At 37.6% G+C, this 18,009-nt stretch overlaps 1 protein-coding gene across 1 annotated transcript in view; it reads left to right on the top strand.

Annotated features, from left to right (window-relative positions):
• The window catches only part of LOC130923322 (collagen alpha-1(XIX) chain-like), a 343,167-nt gene that overhangs the window by 111,801 nt on the left and 213,357 nt on the right, over positions 1-18,009 (top strand). The window contains exons 14-16 of the mRNA XM_057848955.1: positions 920-949; positions 3,310-3,336; positions 3,672-3,725. Of these exons, the coding sequence (XP_057704938.1) occupies positions 920-949; positions 3,310-3,336; positions 3,672-3,725 (111 nt within the window). The remainder of the gene's footprint in view (positions 1-919; positions 950-3,309; positions 3,337-3,671; positions 3,726-18,009) is intronic.

Raw genomic sequence — 18,009 nt, forward strand, 5'->3', positions numbered from 1 at the left:
ATGGAATTAGTGACATTTAATGATATAAGCATTCAATAATGCCCATGATAGTGTCATGTCATAGTTATGACACTCTTATGACAGTCGTATGATGTCACTGTCAAATAAAGTGTTACCTATTAACCCAAATATATCAACAAATAAGCTGCACTGGACTATAAAATACAGGATTAAAAATGAAGGGAAAAAGTAGTGGCTTATAGTCCAAAAATTATGGTACTGTATATTTTAAAAATGTGAAATAAGCTTTATATTTCACATTCAGATTCCAAAAGGTCATCTCAAAGGATATTTTTGATGGCTTCCTCAAAGTTACAGCATCTGCTGAATATGCATGCAAAAAAACAAAAAAATCATGCCATTCCTAGTATGAGTGGCTGTCCTAACGCTTGTAGCCTGAAGTGTCTTAAGCTGTTAGTCGTCTTGTTAACTTTCTAACTCTGGGAAAAGGCCTCTGACTAATTCGGAGGACAAGCCCCAGGAGCGTCCATTACTGCAGCTGTTTCCAAGTAAAGTCAACAGCTTTTGACTCTTGGATGCCAACTGAAACAGAACACCAATCCCTCGGTTTGTATTTGAAAAAGGAGACGTGTTTGGCCTTGTGTCCATAGCGTGGCCCGGCTGCGGATGAATGCCTCTCTTCTCTTTCCGGGTGGTGGGCATCAGGCCGTCTGGGGACTTGTAATAACCATGCCCCCACTTCTCTGAAGGTCTTAAAGGCCAAGGACAATTACCTTGTTACCAGTTGTGCTGCCTTAGTGGGACTTTACAACTACTTCTGTTTTATCATGTGAGGACACAAGTGTGTCACACTTCTTCATGAGCTATTTCTTAACAAATGAAATGTATGCTCTCCGTTCAGGAACCAAACAGTTTGTCTGTTATAGTAATTTCACCATTTGTTTTGTTTGAATTTTAGGCTGACAGAGAATACCACAAAGGAGATCAGGTAATTTGCTTTCCTTTCCTAAAAACAAAACCCGTGCTGGTGGTTTTAATTGAAAATGTTAAAAGATACCTTGAACCCAGTACTTCGCCTAAGGGGGTGCAAAGCAATGTCGGGGGCGGTGACCTCGATGAACATACTTTTTTGCCGTCCTAGAATAAAGTGTAATTGCACATTCACTCTGTGGATGGCAATGGCGCTCTCATTTTCGGAGCGTGCGCAGTATATTTGAACCAAACAAGACCACACAGTAAGGAGCACAGAGATATCAAGAGCTAAGACAAGAAAATATGGCAAAGCGTATGTATCTTATGGCTTCACTTTTAAGGCAGTGGGAGACAAGGAAAGACCTGTATGTTTACTGTGTCAAAAAATGTTGGCCACAGACAGTATGAAGCTAAATCAATTAAGACGTTATATAGGTTAGGTTTAGACCAGTTTCGTGTTTTTCCAACTCGAGTGAGGCATTAACTTGACGATCTGAATAAGACAAGTTGCATAGAAGTGGACCATTTCAAATCCAATCTGGGTCACTTTCGTATGTGGTTTAAATCCGATCTGGGCCACATTTTTCCAGAATGTGAAGGCAGTCTGAACTGTCAAGTCTCCCAAATCGGAATTCATGCAGCAATTACGTCAGCAAAGAGTGAGAGCAGCACGCAGGATGGCAGCGATGTAGCTGTTCTTTAGCGTTAGCCCCTAGTTTGAATTTGGCTTTTACTTCGCAGGAGGCGGGCTTGACCAGTCATGAAAAAATTTGGGCTGTCAAAATTATCGCGTTAACGGGCGGTAATTAATTTTTTAAATTAATCACATTAAAATATTTGACGCAATTAACGCACAAATGCCCCGCTCAGACAGATTTAAATGACAGTGCAGTGAAATGCTTGTTAATTGTGTTTATGGAGTTTTGCCGCCCTCTGCTGGCGCTTGGGTCCGACTGATTTTATAGGCTTCAGCACCCATGAGCATTGTGTAAGTAATTATTGACATCAACAATGGCGGGCTACTAGTTTATTTTTTGATTGAAATTTTTACAAATTTTATTAAAAGGAAAACATTAAGAGGGGTTTTAATATAAAGTTTCTGTAACTTGTACTAACATTTTTCTTTTAAGAACTACAAGTCGTTCTGTCCCTGGATCGCTTTAACAGAATGTTAATAATGTTAATGCCATCTTGTTGATTTATTGTTATAATAAACAAATACAGTCCTTATGTACCGTATTTTGAATGTATATATCCATCTTGTGTCTTATCTTTCCATTCCAACAATAACAGAAAAATATGGCATATTTTATAGATGGTTTGAATTGCGATTAATTGCGATTAAGTATGATTAATTAATTTTTAAGCTGTAATTAACTCGATTAAAATTTTTAATCGTTTGACAGCCCTAGAAAAAATACAATAATGAAAACGATAACCCTCACAATGTCCGGTTTCTTACTGTGCGCCAAATGAGCAATATTTCAGTATTGCCTACACGGCCGAGTCGGGGCAAACTGACATGCGTCATGCACGCACATTGCGTAGTTATTTATTTTGATGCTTCTGCACATGCGGGTGAGTTTGCTCAGCGCCTGATGGACTGCGAATTAGTGCGCATGCTTAATACGTGAAGGGGCTCAATGGACAAAGGAAGTCTGAACGGGCAAGCGCAAAAAGCAGATATGACAAAAAATCGGAATTGTGCATTAAGACCTGCAATATTAACCTAGCCTTATAGACATTAGACCCCAATCACATTGATAAGCCTCTTGATTTTTTTCAGCGAAAACCTGCCGAATATTACCAACAATTTATTGTTACAGTGATATCAGTAAATCAGCGAGCACTGTTGCATCATATAAGGTGACATAACAAGTTGCTCAGTGCAAAATAACCCCACACCATAGCAAAGGAGCTGATAATGCCTGCAGAGAAAATAAAAACTGTCCCTCTGTCCAGTGACACTGTTATTTTTGTTCCATTTTTTGTTTTTAGTAAAATTGTTTTATTGATTTTATTAAATTTATTTTTCAGTATCATATCGTCAAAAATTTACCTTGAGTGTAATTTTACAGTTTGGATGTCTTCTTTTTTTAATTCAGGCAAATTGATGGGCTTTGTCTTTTCTGTAACAAACAAAACAATGTTAACAAAGTTAATTTTAAGTTGATCAAAATTACGTTTTTGCTTTAATGTTAATAAGGACACAATGTTATGCAGAGGTGTACTTATAATAATTTTAAAGAAAAATTTACAGTGGCGGCAGCGAGTTGGAAGGCGCGAAACGTTTACGTCCTCCCGGGGGGAGGGGTTAATGGAAAATAATTGAGACCGTCGTTGTCTAAACATGTGTTTTTTCCCATTTTTTTTCAGGGCCCACCTGGTGAGAAAGGAGACAAGGTACTTAATATGCATCGAAACAGAAAACTGATACAGATTATCATCTTCTCCAGCTGTAAAGCAAAGCAATTCATTTAAAATCACAAATATGTAAAGCATTTGAAAATAAGTTATGAGTCAAATACAGATAATGTAAATGTAAAACGTTTACGTGACTCATAAACTGGTGGTGAATTCATTTTGTCAACTATGTATTTGAATGAAAAACACCTTTTTCTGTTCAGATAATTACAGTCATTCACTGGCCCTTTTAAATGTCTTCCCGCATTGCTTTTTTCAAGAAGCCTTTTCTGAGTTGGCCACATGAGTCACTCCAATACATGATTTCTCCTCAGGGACAGGATGGGGTGCCTGGCCAGCCAGGAGAAGCAGGCAAGGAGGGCAAAAGGGTGAGTAAACACAAACAGTCAGAGATCTTTCTGCCTGGCTCGTACTTGAACACATTTTTTGGGGGGAAGGCTGGGACCTGTGTGGCAAAATGGACAAACAGCAGCTGAGTTGTCTTTATTTAGTGGGAATAGAAGATGACGCATGTGTGTGTGTTGCAATGGTCAAACGAGAAGAATAACAATAACGGACAGCAGTAAACATAGGCTGCTTGACAATTATTGAAAGGTCTACATGACCACAGGGTAGCAGACAGTCACAGCATGGTAGTGCGTGCTGGGTGATTCACTCCCGAGTGGTCACTTTGGTGGACAGTTTTTTTTTAACTTTGAGACAGTCCAATGGGTGACAATGTATGAAAGGTTGAATTTGAACCCAATGCTACTTATAGTTCCCTTATTTTGCAGTTCTACAGGGTGATTCAAAAACAATGACCCTATCTCATGATTAAAGGGCAGATGAAGAGTTCAATTCTTGAGCGTTTTACTCAGTTCAATTGTATTGAATGCATCTTTCGCTGTTTCAAAACTCATGTTACAAAAAAAAAATTGAATTGACTGCGTAGTTTTTGAGTTACTGCCAGAGCAACACCTTAGCAATGAGGGACACGCCTCGTTTGCCGGCTGCTACCTGATGACGTAATTTACAGAAAACCTCGCCATCACTCCAATACGGAAATATAGCACTATGCTATCCTCATCATATATTGCAAAGATTTTCTGGGTTTTATTTGCGAGATTCATCATGCCTGATCAATGTGTAGAGATAAATTGCTCAAACGAAGGTTCGAGACTCTATCAGTGGCCCAAAAAACCTTCTTCTGCAAGAATTTGGACATCTTTTGAGAGTCAAGCAGATGAACTTCTCGCCAGCTTCTCGATCGCTTCTTTGTTTTCAACATTGCAGCGACGACAGGTTTGAAAGCCATGGAGAATACAACCTTGGTTTTACAAAAATATAAATAGACCCTTGATGGCTTGTCTAATTCTAAAATTTAATGCAATTCTGGTAATAAAAGATCCTGCCTGTTTGTTGAAGGGTGACCTGTTTTTTTGTTGTAGTTGTTGCTGGCGTTTCATAAGCAGTGTTGTTAATCTTACTTACAAATTCATCCAAAAAATAATTGAGTTAGAAACTCAGTTACCTCAACATAAGAGTAATTAGTTACTCGGCAAAGTAACTGATGTTACTTTTTATGTTCTAAAAAATATTACATGATCCATTCTATAACGTCTTACACATTAGATATGTTTATATTAACTGATTGAACTGTCTTTTTCATTCCCCAAAAAAACATACTGGTAGGTCACATTTAAAAAATTAATTAAAAAAAAAATTCTTCTGTATAAGAGTGTAATGGTATACAAACTTTAACTTTCAAATGGTGTGAGAAAAAAGTCTTTTTGTTTTTCCTGTTGTACTGAACCCGAACAAAACCGTGACCCGCGTACCGAGGTATGTACTGAACCGAGATTTGTGTGTATCGTCACAACCCTAATATATATGATATATTTTTCAATATACAGGTGAGGCCCTGAATGTCTTCCCTATTCTATCGTTGTTTTGATTAAAAAAAAGGCACACAAGGTTTATGGATATGTCATTCTAGAAAATTAAGGGCAAGTGCCTATTATGAAAAACAAAAACAAATTATTATTATATTTTAGCATCTATAGACCCTACCCACGTGACGTCACAACTCCGCTCTCCTGAATGGTACCGCCCAATTGTCCGTCAAAACATAGTGTTAACCTGTTACGGCTACGTACGTTCCTCCTATTTACGGCGTGTTTTTCTGCTCCTTAACATTAATAATCAAAATGGTGAAGGCGTGTGTGGCTGTTGGTTGCACTAACAGAGAAGATGGAAGGAGAGACTTGAAGTTTTACCGTATTCCGAGGGATCCAAAGAGGAGAGCGAAATGGACGGCTGCAATTCGACGTGAAAACTGGGCACCAAAAAATCACCACAGACTATGTAGTAGTCATTTTATATCCGGTAAGATGCATTTAAGATATACTTAGAGGGTTTTGGGCTGACAAATAACCACAATTAAGATCATTGCTAGGCTAATCGCCGACAACATACACGTATGTATGTAGTGAGAGTGCTATCGCTAAACCATATAAACATAAAAAGCCCTAACTGCATTGACAAATGACATGAAATAAATTAGACTTGACAGTGGATGTTAGCGAGAATAAAAGATTTTGAATTGAAAATTTCGTAACTCACCTTTCCAAGCAAAAGATAGATTCCTGCCGAATTTTCGTGGACGAGGACCTGTTTCACCCAACCAGCAACGAAGTATTTATAAGCCTCCAAGCTCTTGAAGTTTTTCAAATTTTCGTGAGAATAGGCTGATTTTGTGTGGACAAGATAGTTGTAAATATCAGCGTAGCAGATGTCAGGCAGACAGGGCGAAGACAGTGGGTCGAAAAACATCGATTTGGGCATCAAATATGGATCTGGCGACTGTATAGAACGAAGCTTTTCCACATAACGCCTTTTATGCAACACATCCAGTGAGTTTACGGCATCTGAAAGCACCGGGTCTTCCATGAAATGCATTTTAAATTCCTCGATCAATTGAAACCAATGCTAATACAGAGACAAAATGACGGACAAGGGGGCGGAACCATACAGCGAGCACGTGGTTTTGTGACGTCGGTTGGTAGGGTCTATAAGGACAACGCCCACTTGGCGATGATAATGCATACTCAACATTAAAACAGTCCATTATTTTGAATTAATTGTACCCACCTGAAAGCTACAAACTGTATGTAAAAAAAAAAAAAAAAGTGAGAGTTTAAGCCCGAGAGTTTAAGATGACACTCACCACGCTGAATGCTCACGCTAGCAAGAACGCAAATGCTATGCTAATGGTCCGAGCCACCTAGCATTGCGCTTGCAACGACGTTACAGCCCCTTTCCCTCCTCGTCCTCCCGCTCTGCTCTCTCCGTGTCTCTCAAGTCATTCAACCAAATTGTAGTAACGCACGCCTTCATCATAAGCAGATTTACAGGGGTGGGCCCCTGGCCGCGGGACGGCGCACAAACACATTAGTTATGAGGGTTGTCGACTTAAACAAATAATTAAAGCCAGAAAAAAACACTGTTATATATTTTGGACATTGACGTTTACCAAACTGGAGAAACATTGCCTTTTTTAACGTTCAGTATGATGTTACGGTATACGACAGGAAAAATATTTTTTTTTTTTTTTTTGATGGATGTGGCATGTTTTAAAACCTCGTAGATAACTACATCACCAAAACACGGAAATCAAGCAAATCAGTGCACTGCAGTGGCTCCACCCAGACTGGGTAACTACAGTGGCACGACACCGGTGGGCGTACCATAGTCAATGGATGACGATCTTGGCGAAAAGTATGTAAGAAAAAGTAAGCAGCCAAGAATGATGGGAAACAAAAAAAAAAAAGAAAACGCTCATTTTCAACTTATTATTATAAATATTCTTGTAATTTTATTGCTGACACTGCTTTTCGGGGTCATCAAGATATTGTGCCTCCCCTGCCCCAAAAGTCAAACTCTGCCTATGGCTTTCATATCCGCAGTAACGGTAGCGGCGTTGCAAAGATGGAAAAACTAATTAGATTACTCACTACTGACAAAAATAACGCCGTTAGTAACGCTGTTATACCGTTATTAATAAGACTGGTCATAAGTAGATAGGACAGCTGACAGGTCGTCTATTCATGTGAATTTGATACATTTATTACTAGATCTATATAATTACTCATCTGTTTTTGCAATTACTGATAATTATATCACAGAGTGACTGGGGAAAGTAAGGTTCAGAGAGAAATCACGATGCCAGACATAGGCTTACCGCTCTTACTTTCTTGAAGTGTTGAGCCGCCAATCGGCGTTATCCCCTGCGCCTTCTGTGCCGAGTAAATCGTCGTCATCTGACGCCTCAGGTTCAAACATGTAGGGATTAATTGTAATGTTAATTGTAATTATCTTTCCTGGGAGCCCTTGTCATTGCTAATGTCACGAAAAAGCGATCCTGAATGGGTACTTTCGCTGAAAATATCACTATCGCTGGTGCTGCTATGGATTGAGTCCACCATGTCTTGTGCTGCCTTCTGTAAATGACGTCACACTTCCGAGTTTAGGAAAGCAATATTAACGGAGTACTGAAAAAACAAAAAAACAAAAATACATTCTTCTTGCGGTTACGTGTTAGAAATGAGTCTTTTCAACGAACTCGGCCAAAGTTTAAATTTGTCAAATTACACCGAAATCTGAAATATAATCTTGTAATTCAGTTTATAGATAATCAAGAAAATACAAATACTGTCCTCATACTGTATTTTTGTTAGGTATGTATTTTCGTCAATGCTAACGTCACGAAAAGTGATCCTGAATCGGTACTTTAGCTGGAAATATCACTATCTTCATTACCTTCATTACCTATTGACGCGATACTTCGTCATTCTTTGCATCACGCCTTATCATAGGTGGCCAAGCTTCATTTAGTAATAGCGGAAGACCGCACACACTCATGTCAGATTTAAGCTTGGATTTTTGAAGAACTACGAAAGCTGTACCGCATACAAATAGGACAAATTGTCTCTTTGCTGTGGACTTGTGGTAAGGCAGTGCCACAGTGAACTTAAAGACACGCCGCACATTCGCCATATTTACATAAAATAAATACTACCTGCAAGGTTTCTTTTGCTTTTAACATAGAATCAAGACTGTTTTACATCTGTATCTATAAATAAGGGATATATAATACGCATTTTATAATTTTCTTATTTAGATTTTATACTTGCAAGTCACTTTTGAGATTTTAACATCATGCACGGCAAAGGGAAATGCTCCACACTTTCATTGTACAACTGTATAATGACAATAAAGGGCTATTCTATTATATTAAAAGTTGTGATTGTATATAGAATTTATAAGTAATTTATTTATATATTGATTTTGCATGCTTTACTCAAGTGTTAGGTTTCTGATGTGAAAATTGAGTATTTATTAGCTGTTGAAAACATGCAGTAAATAAAAGAAAAATAAGTTGGTATTATGGTCAAAAACTTATATGATAAGGTAAATATTGCTATTGATCCAGAAAATATAGGTGATTATCTCTGCATTTGGGGATTTTTGTGCATCTAGTGTAAAATCTGAGACTTTTTTTAGCCACTTTAAGTTCTTTTATACTTGTATAAAATATAATTAATCGGGATTTAATAAGGGAACGACTTTGAATTTTTTGATGCTGCTGCTCTTGGAGACTCATATATGGCTAAGGTACGTGCCTGTTTTGGTTTTAGGTCGGTAGCAGCTTTGGTTTTGAAAATATTTGAATTTGAAGTTTTTGAAAATAGGCCCCCTACGAATCGGCCCCGTTTCCTGTGTCATGTCAATAGGTTATGAAGTCTATGCATTATCGCTGGTGCAGCTATAGACCCTACCCACCGACGTCACAAAATCACGTGATTGCTGTATTGTTCCGCCCCCTTGTCCGTCATTTTGTGTCTGTATTATCAATGGTCTCAATTGATCGAGCAATTTATAATGCATTGCATGGAAGACCTGGTGCTTTCGGATGCCGTAAACTCACTTGATGCGTTGCATAAAAGGCGTTATGTGGAAAAGCTTCAGTTTATCCATTCGCCAGATCCATATTTGATGCCTAAATCGATGTTTTTCGACCCGCTGACTTCCCCATATTTGCCTGACATCTGCTAGCTACCCTGATATTTACAACTATCTTGTCCACACAAAATCAGCCTATTCTCACGAAAGTTTCAAAAATTTTAAGAGCTTGGAGGCTTATAAATACTTCGTTGCCTATGATCTTAATTGTGGTTGTCAGCCCAAAGCCCTCTAAATATATATATTAAATGCATCTTACCAGATATAAAATGACTACTACATAATCTGTGGTAATCGTTTGGAGCCCAGTTTTCTCGTCGAATTGCAGCAGCCCATCTCGCTCTCTCCTCTCCAGGTCTCTCGGAATCCGGTAGAACTTCAAGTCTCTCCATCTATCTTCTCTGTTATTGCAACCGACCGCCACACATGCCTTCACCATTTTGATTATTAATGTTAACGAGCAGAAAAACACGCCGTAAATAGGAGGAATGTACGTAGCCGTAACAGGTAAACACGATGTGTTGACGGACAATTGGGCTGCACCAGTCAGGAGGACGGAGTTGTGACGTCACGTGGGTAGGGTCTATAGATTGAGTCTGCCATGTCTTCTGTTGCTTTCTTTGAATGACCTCACTCTCGGATAAAGGAAGGCAGTATTGACGGAGTGCTAAAAAACTAAGAAAACCCAAATTCTTTTCGTAGTTACGCGTTAGAAATGACAGTCGTTTCGACGACCTTGTCCAAAGTTTAAATTGATCAAATTACACAAAAATCCAACAAACCTTTCAGCTGCTCTTTAATATTTTATGAAGGGTAAATAGCAAAAAAACATAACTTATAGCAGAGTCACGAGACAATTATAGAAAACTGGGAAATCTGGTCTTTCAATCACCCGGTCCCTTATTCTGATTCATACATTTACTGACGAAATATTAGATCATGAAATAGGGTCATTCTTTTTAAATCACTCTGTATTTTGCTGGATAATAAATTGCAAATCAATGCAGCCCCAGACTAAAATCTTTCTGTTTTGAATATGTATACAATACATTTACTGTATACTGCACAACTTACATAAAGTATTTGATGCGCTCATGTTTTCAAGCTCTGTTTTGCACTACATTTTTATTTCATTTGTTCCTTGCTTTCCTAGTTTCAGTGTTTCTCATTCTTATAATGTCCATTGATTGTGTTCATTTCTACCTGTTCTTGTCAGCTCTTCCCTTGTGTCAAAAAAATATTAGCATCTCCCAAAATTGCTTCATATACAATATATTTTGAATTTTTTTTAGGTCAACTTGTGTTACATGCACATATAAAATCGTAATAATCATATGAAGTTCCTTGTTTCTAATCAAATCATGGCTGACCCAATATTTGCAATGATATAGGCAAATATTTTATAGCTGTCCAAAGTATCAATCTCATGCTGTACCACGTGTTTTCCGTCTTAGATTAAATTTAAATTATTATTGAAAATGCAAACCGTGTATAATGTGAAAAAATAAAGTAAAAATAAAAACATAAGGCACATAACGCCAACATGTTTTGGATCACTTTGCCATTTGACGAACATTTACAAGAATAACAGTGGCTCTAAAGAGTAAAAAAACAAAAAAAACAATACTGTACTTGTTAGGGACCATAAAAGCCTAATTTGCCCTTCGGGTCCATACAATTCAGTCGCTAGCCATCTGCTAGATTGTTAGAGTATTTTTTAATAAATTATGAAAATATTGTCATCGGATGATTTAAAAAAAAAAAAAAGATTAATGAAATTTTAACCCCTTCAGGCCTGAGCATGCTGCTGAAGGACATGACACGTTCGTGTCTCTAAACTGATAAATATACTGAATTTAGTTACTATTGCCGCTTCTTGGAGATGATTGGATGAAACTATACCCATCAAAATCAAATCATGAGGTTTAGCATGCCTTTTTAGCTATTTTTGGCTTTTTGAAATTGGCGGAGGCAAAACGCAACTTCAAACTTTAAACTTTAAAGTGCTTTTCTTTTCTTTTCTTATCAAAAACACATTAACATTAAAAATAACCAAATAACCACAAAAAAAATAACCAAAGCATGAAATATCCTTCACCAAAAAATTGCATTTAGCTCTAGTGTTTGAGTAGAGTAAAAATTAGCTTTTTTTTTTTGCCCAGCACTAAAAAAAAAAATGCAGGTATGAATGGGTTAATTGTGCACAACAAATGGAGTACAGTGGGATAGTTTTGTTTGTATTCAGCCAACCTTAATCTCCTAACGTTTTCTTTTTTTACTATTCTTAAAATTAAGTTATGGAAATGGTATTGTACATAATGACATCACGCTGTTGGAAGCTTTCCTGACAGCAGGAATGTTTGTTATTCCTTGACATCCCAGCTGACATGCAGCAAGGACAGGTGATGTCCTTTTGTGTTCCGCGTCACCGACTTGGCATGAATACCTCTGCTGCTGTCCCCAAAATAGACAATGGGAGATTCTTGTTCCCAGAAAATAAACAAAATGGACCGAAACGGCTTTGCTTTGAGTAAGATGTGCAATATGTAGCAGGATTCTGCAGTATTAAGTAGGTCAGGCAAATAAAATGTTTCCAGATTAAGAAAAAGCCAGAATGATGCATAAACCCTGAGACATCTGGACACCAGTATCTCAAGAATGCAAGCCTTCTGTTTTCACCCCAAATGTGTTCCAACAACATTAAGAATTTATTAGCTTTCATCAGTTATTAGTATCTTTCAGTAGCTAAACACATGGTGGCACTGAATCTGCATCTACTCAGTGTTTGTGTTTTGTGCAAATGGGAGTTTCTTTTTAGGCAGTCAGCAAGTGCTTACCAAATACTGTACAATATTTTATTGAACCTCTTTAACCCTAGTAAATTTTAAGACTACATTTCGTCTTGTGTAATGCTGAGGTTTAATTATTTTTATATTCATGATTGTATATTGTTTTCTAGTGTAGTGACTGTACTATACATAGAGTTTACACTGTAGGAAAGACTGTGCTTATCTTATTATTGACACTTGAAAATGCTTAGTTCATCAGCTGATACATACTGCATATACAGGGCTTTGCTGGGACCAAAAAAAAAATCGTTGCCATTGCCTTGTAAGTGTTTTGAGACAACTTACAGCAATGGTGGATGAAGTACTGTACTCACTTTTTTTTTTACTGAATTAAAAGTACAGATACAGTGCAAAAAAATTACTTCACTAAAAGTACAAGTCTCTAAGAAAAAAATACTCAAGTAAAATGACAAAAGTAATTGCTTTAAAATTTACAAGTAAAAAGTAAAAGTATGTCCTGCCGATGCAAAAATGTAATATACATATACTCGGGGTGAAAGTGGGCCAGAACGGTCAGGAACGCAGTTCCGGTATAAGATTCGGGGCCAGAACTCAGTTCCGGTATAAGATTCAGGGCCGGAATGCTATTCTAGTATAAGAATGAGGGCCGGAATGCAGTTCCGGTACACGGTACTTTGATTCCGAAAATATGACGGCAACTGTCAAAACGCTATGTAAAAAAAAAAAAAAAAAAAAAATTCCTAGGCTGCCACATATGCATTTCATCTCCAAGAAGAAAACAATCTACCAACATCAGATTTACATACACAAGTGTTAACAACAAGCATAATAAAGTGCTTGTGTAGCGTAATCCGTTTCCACCTATATTTATTATTTATTTTATTCCACGGACAGCATGGAGGTTTCCCCAGCTGCTGCAGTTATCGGAGTCTGATGATGATGAGTAACGTCAATGTGCGACTGCACGCAGCAAAGCAAAACTCCTGGACTCATTTATCCATTGAATTGGCTGACATACTGACATGTGATCAGCAGTAAGCCTGAACGATATATCGTTTAAACATCGCCATCGCGATGTGCATGTGCGCGATAGTCCCATCGCAAGCACGTGCGATAGTTTTCTTTTTTTTAATCCATATACGCCTTGCTTTCTGGTCTGCGCAACGCCTCAGATCCTCCCTCTCCCTGCCTTTTGATCCTCTCAGTCACAGCGTCACAACGATGGCTTTGATCTGGCCAAAGAAGCAGACTTCACACGGGTATCTGTCAATCATCGTTCAACTTTTTAAACAGTTTCTGCAAGAAAGCCGCGCTTGAATGAATGTGTGTACTGTGGAGACGTTGGAGACATATAAATGCCAGAAGTGATCATGAGGAGTTTGAAATTTCTACATGTCACTTCAACGGTCACAGCTAAAGTAGATAAACAGAAGCATTTAATAAAGCCAAGCATTTATCTGCTACAGTACTTTATTCTTGTTCAAAAATGATTTGGTTGGACAGTTATGTTTAAAACTTATCATAATTATGACATTTGAAGTGCTTAAAAACCATTTATTTGTATATTTAATATATATATATATATATATATATATATATATATATATATATATATATATATATATATATATATATATATATATATATATATTTTAAAATCACTTTGGGGGGAAAAGTGAGAAAAAAACATCTTTTATATATCTCTTTCCAATGCTAAATCTGAATAAATACATTGGGCACAAAAAACACACACACACAAAAATAAATTAAAAAATGGGGGGGTGAGCTACTTCATGCTTTTTCACTTATCGCGGCGGGTTCTGGTCCCCATTAACCGCGAAAAACAAGGGATGACTGTACACTGTGGTGATGGTGAGTCATCCAAAGTCTTTCCAAACAGCTATTTAAGTCATCTTGTGAAAATTTCTTGAAAAAAAAAAAAAATATATATATATATATTTTAATATCGCAATATAATATCGCAATATATCGCAAACCCCCCAAAAAATTGCAGCAATAGTTTTTTCCAATATCGTTCAGGCCTAATCAGCAGAGATAGTTACTGTAGCTGTGATTGGTTCAAATGTGCATGTTTTCTGGAACAGCAAAAAAAAAAAAAAAAGGTTGAATTGATGCGACAAAAAAAGGGCAATGCAACATAAAATAGATCAAATATTTAAGAGCAATGAAAGAGTTGGGAGGCTTATTTATCGTATTTAGTTTTATTTGCTCTGATGGGGAGGTTCAGAACATCTTAGCTGTCAATGTGAACTTTGGATATATATTTGTTCATTTATGTTAGGCTACTTATCCATTTCCTCTGCATAATATAAATAATTTGTACTTATTTTTCTGAATGTATGTTACTTATATCTTTATTATTTAAAAAAAAGAAAATGTTTGTATGAACTTCAATTTTAATATGCATGTTCTATGTTCTTAAGTAGTTAAAATTGAGATTTGACATTTAGTATGTGAGGAAATGAGGGAAAATAGGAGATGGAGGTTGGGGTTATTGCTGTTTTTGTTGCATTTTATTTTGCAAATCATTGAAAAAATACAATTTTGAATGAAAATCAGTTTTTGTATGTGTTATAAAAATAACTGTGCTAAAACAGTATTCTTTGTATTTCAGTAGTTTAAGAAGTTCGACCCCCCACCCCTCAAAATAAATAAATAAATAAATGACATTTCTGGCTCCGTGGCGACCTTCACGTCGGAGAGTTCCGGCAAGAAATTCTTGCCACTTTCACCCCTGCATATACTGTATATATACAGATATCTGAGTCAATATTCAAAGAAAGAAATAACCAGAAAATTCATCGACTGCTCGGTTTTATTTAAAACTGTGCAGAATGGGGAAACAAACGAGCAATGAAATTGACTGCACTGTAAACAGATGTTTTAGAAGCTCAAAAACTCTAAAACGCGGATTGAAAGCAACTATCAGGTGCATACCGCCACCTATTGTACAAGAGTGTGTTTATTTTATTGGCTGATATGGTTCACCTGCCTAATCTTGCTTGTACTAGTGTTGCTGCCTTAAGTGCTCAGTTACGGTATAGTTGCACGACGCGAAAAACCATCGAAGGAGAACCACGATGAGGCCGTCTTTTGGTGGTGAAGCAAGTCGGCACAAGTTTTTCTCAGCTTGGGAAATGGCAAAGAACGTTGTGGGATGGAGGGGCGGTTAAGGGCAACTTAAGACTGGCGTAAGTGGCAGACAACAATGCGGGGTAGGAGGTTGCGGGGAAGAAAATGACAAATCACAGAAACTGATTGTGAGTCGAAAGAATTGCACTAAACCACGGCAATTGCACATGTGTAGATTTGTAGAATAATGTATTATGTGTATACCGTATGCAGGAGGAGGCAACCTCCAGTTGCCTCCTAGCTCAGCAATCCTGATAATAGTGGGCGTGAAAAATGAATGAATATTTGGGTGCTGTGTTGCGTCACTGAGTGCACAATTTCAAGTCCTCGCCTCTACAGAGGCATTTAACTTCCAAGCACAATTGCAATCAAATAATAAAAGATAAAAAAAAACACTAGAGGAAGACCTTTAGGGAAGTTAGCCACAGTGCCATGGGCTTTACACTTATTGAAGACACTGCGCACGGTAGACACAGGAACATTCAGGTCTTCGGACATGGACTTCTAGCCTTGAAATTGTCCATGTTTCCTCACAATTTTGCTTCTCAAGTCCTCAGACAGTTTTTTGGTCTTTTTTCTTTTCTCCATGCTTAATGTGGTACACGCAAGGATACAATAGAGGTTGAGTCAACTTTAATCCATTTTAACTGGCTGCACGTGTGATTTAGTTATCGCCACCACCTGTTATGTGCCTCAGGTAAGTAACAGGTGTTGTTAATTACACAAATTAGATAAGCATCACATGATTTTTTAAAGGGTGCCAATACTTTTGACCGGCCCATTTTTGCAGTTGTGTGTAAAATGATAATGATTTATTTTTTTCTTCCCATTCTATTATGTGTTTTTTCGTTGTAAGCAAAATAAATGAAGCAATTACTACCAAAGCATTTCTAATTTCAATCATTTTCTGGGAGAAATTAAGCATTATCTGACAGAATTGCAAGGGTGCCAATACTTTTGGCCAGCAGTATAGTATTAAGATTTGACCCCTGGTGACTGTAAATGTGTATGGGCTTTCATTTCTGATTATTTGTCGCTCTAGGAATCACATGTGGCCACAGAATGTCGACTAACCTGTGTGTCCACAGCCTGACAGCCTATTTTAGTTGAGTGGACGTGTATCATTATCTGGAGATCACTTGTAGCCGAGCTGATACAGCAAGTGACTCACACCTAATTAGCAACTCTATCCCACTTCTGCAACTCAGTGGTTCAGCTAAGAGACCTAGCTGTGCCAAAATGACGCAGAATATTCTGACGGGTGCTGACCTGTCCACACCACATCCTTCATAGAATAGCCGGCAGTGGAAAGCTTTCACAAGGTTGTACATTCAAGTCAGACCATCTCCTACACTGTCTACTTCAATTTATAGTGGAGGGAAATAAGACCACTCTAAGCTACTTAGTTGCTTCAAGGAGACGTGGAGGACATTGTGGTGGGGGACATCCTGCCAATGCCCCCCCACACACCTCCCATTCCCATAATTTGAGGTTTAAGGACGCATATACTATACAGCCAGGTCAGTCATCTAAAGTGTAACACAGAATCTGGATTTTATCTTATTATCATGATGGATGACCACTTCAATTGGTCAGGGTAGAGGTAAGGGCCCATCGAATCGTCTAGAAATTTATGTCAATGTACGTACAGCGATGCCCCTGCATTTCACAGTCTTTAATGGCGATGTGGCTTGGTTTTTTATCGCTAATAGAAAAAGTGGCACTTAATGGCAGAAGCACTTTGAAAGTGCATGAAACAAATGGCTGACAATTAGAAGCCGTGATGTTCTGCTTAGTTCTGCATTACAAGTACAAAGTGGAAGTAATAGCAGATGGACATAATGACACTTTAGTTTTCATAAAGTTGAGTGAGTAACAGTTTGCTCATGCTGCGCACAGTGATGAAAAGTCTAAGACTGACAGGCAGGTGTGAGGAAAATGGCCGTGTTGTTAAACATTACAAACAAAGGATCATAACTAAAGATGTGACCGAAAATTCGGCCAAAAATAGCTAAAATTGCATTTTCGGTTTTCGGTGAAGAGACCGAAAGTTTACCGGCAAATAGTGTGAAGAACCGTAGTCCTGTTGTGTTGACGTCATCAAAACACGTTAAGAAGCAAAAGTACAGGCTCACGGCCAACATGCCGCGGTTTAGAAGTATTTTGAGGTATCAAAGGAATATGGCGGAAAACACTCAGGTGACTTGAAGTTCTGCTCTGAGACCCCCAATCTGGCCAACTTTCAAAATTGTCCGATATAAATTGTGATACATCATAGGAAAGCTTAAAATCTCATTTTTCTTGGGGAAAAAAATTTGGAATTTTAGCATGTATCACCTATTGTCAAGACACAGCTGTGAATGGCCACAGCTGGATTTTTGGTGGATTTTATGGGTGAAACATGGCAATATAACAAGGGTCGCGATGCAGAAATAGCACACATCGAGGATTGGTCGAGATTTTCATTTTCATATATTTACCCTTTTAAAATGTTTTTTTTTTCCAATTTTTCTTTGCTTGGATTGATTATTTATCATTTAATATATTGAAGAAAATGCGACAGTAACAAAAAATACAATTAAGCGATAGTTATGAGGTAGATATCCCTGGCTTTTTTTACAGACACTATTTTTTGCATTGTGACGTAATTTGTTAAAAAGCTTAAAATATGCAAGTGAAAAAATTTTTA

The sequence above is a fragment of the Corythoichthys intestinalis genome, chromosome 10 (genome assembly GCF_030265065.1).
Source record: "Corythoichthys intestinalis isolate RoL2023-P3 chromosome 10, ASM3026506v1, whole genome shotgun sequence".
In the NCBI taxonomy this organism is placed as follows: domain Eukaryota; kingdom Metazoa; phylum Chordata; class Actinopteri; order Syngnathiformes; family Syngnathidae; genus Corythoichthys; species Corythoichthys intestinalis.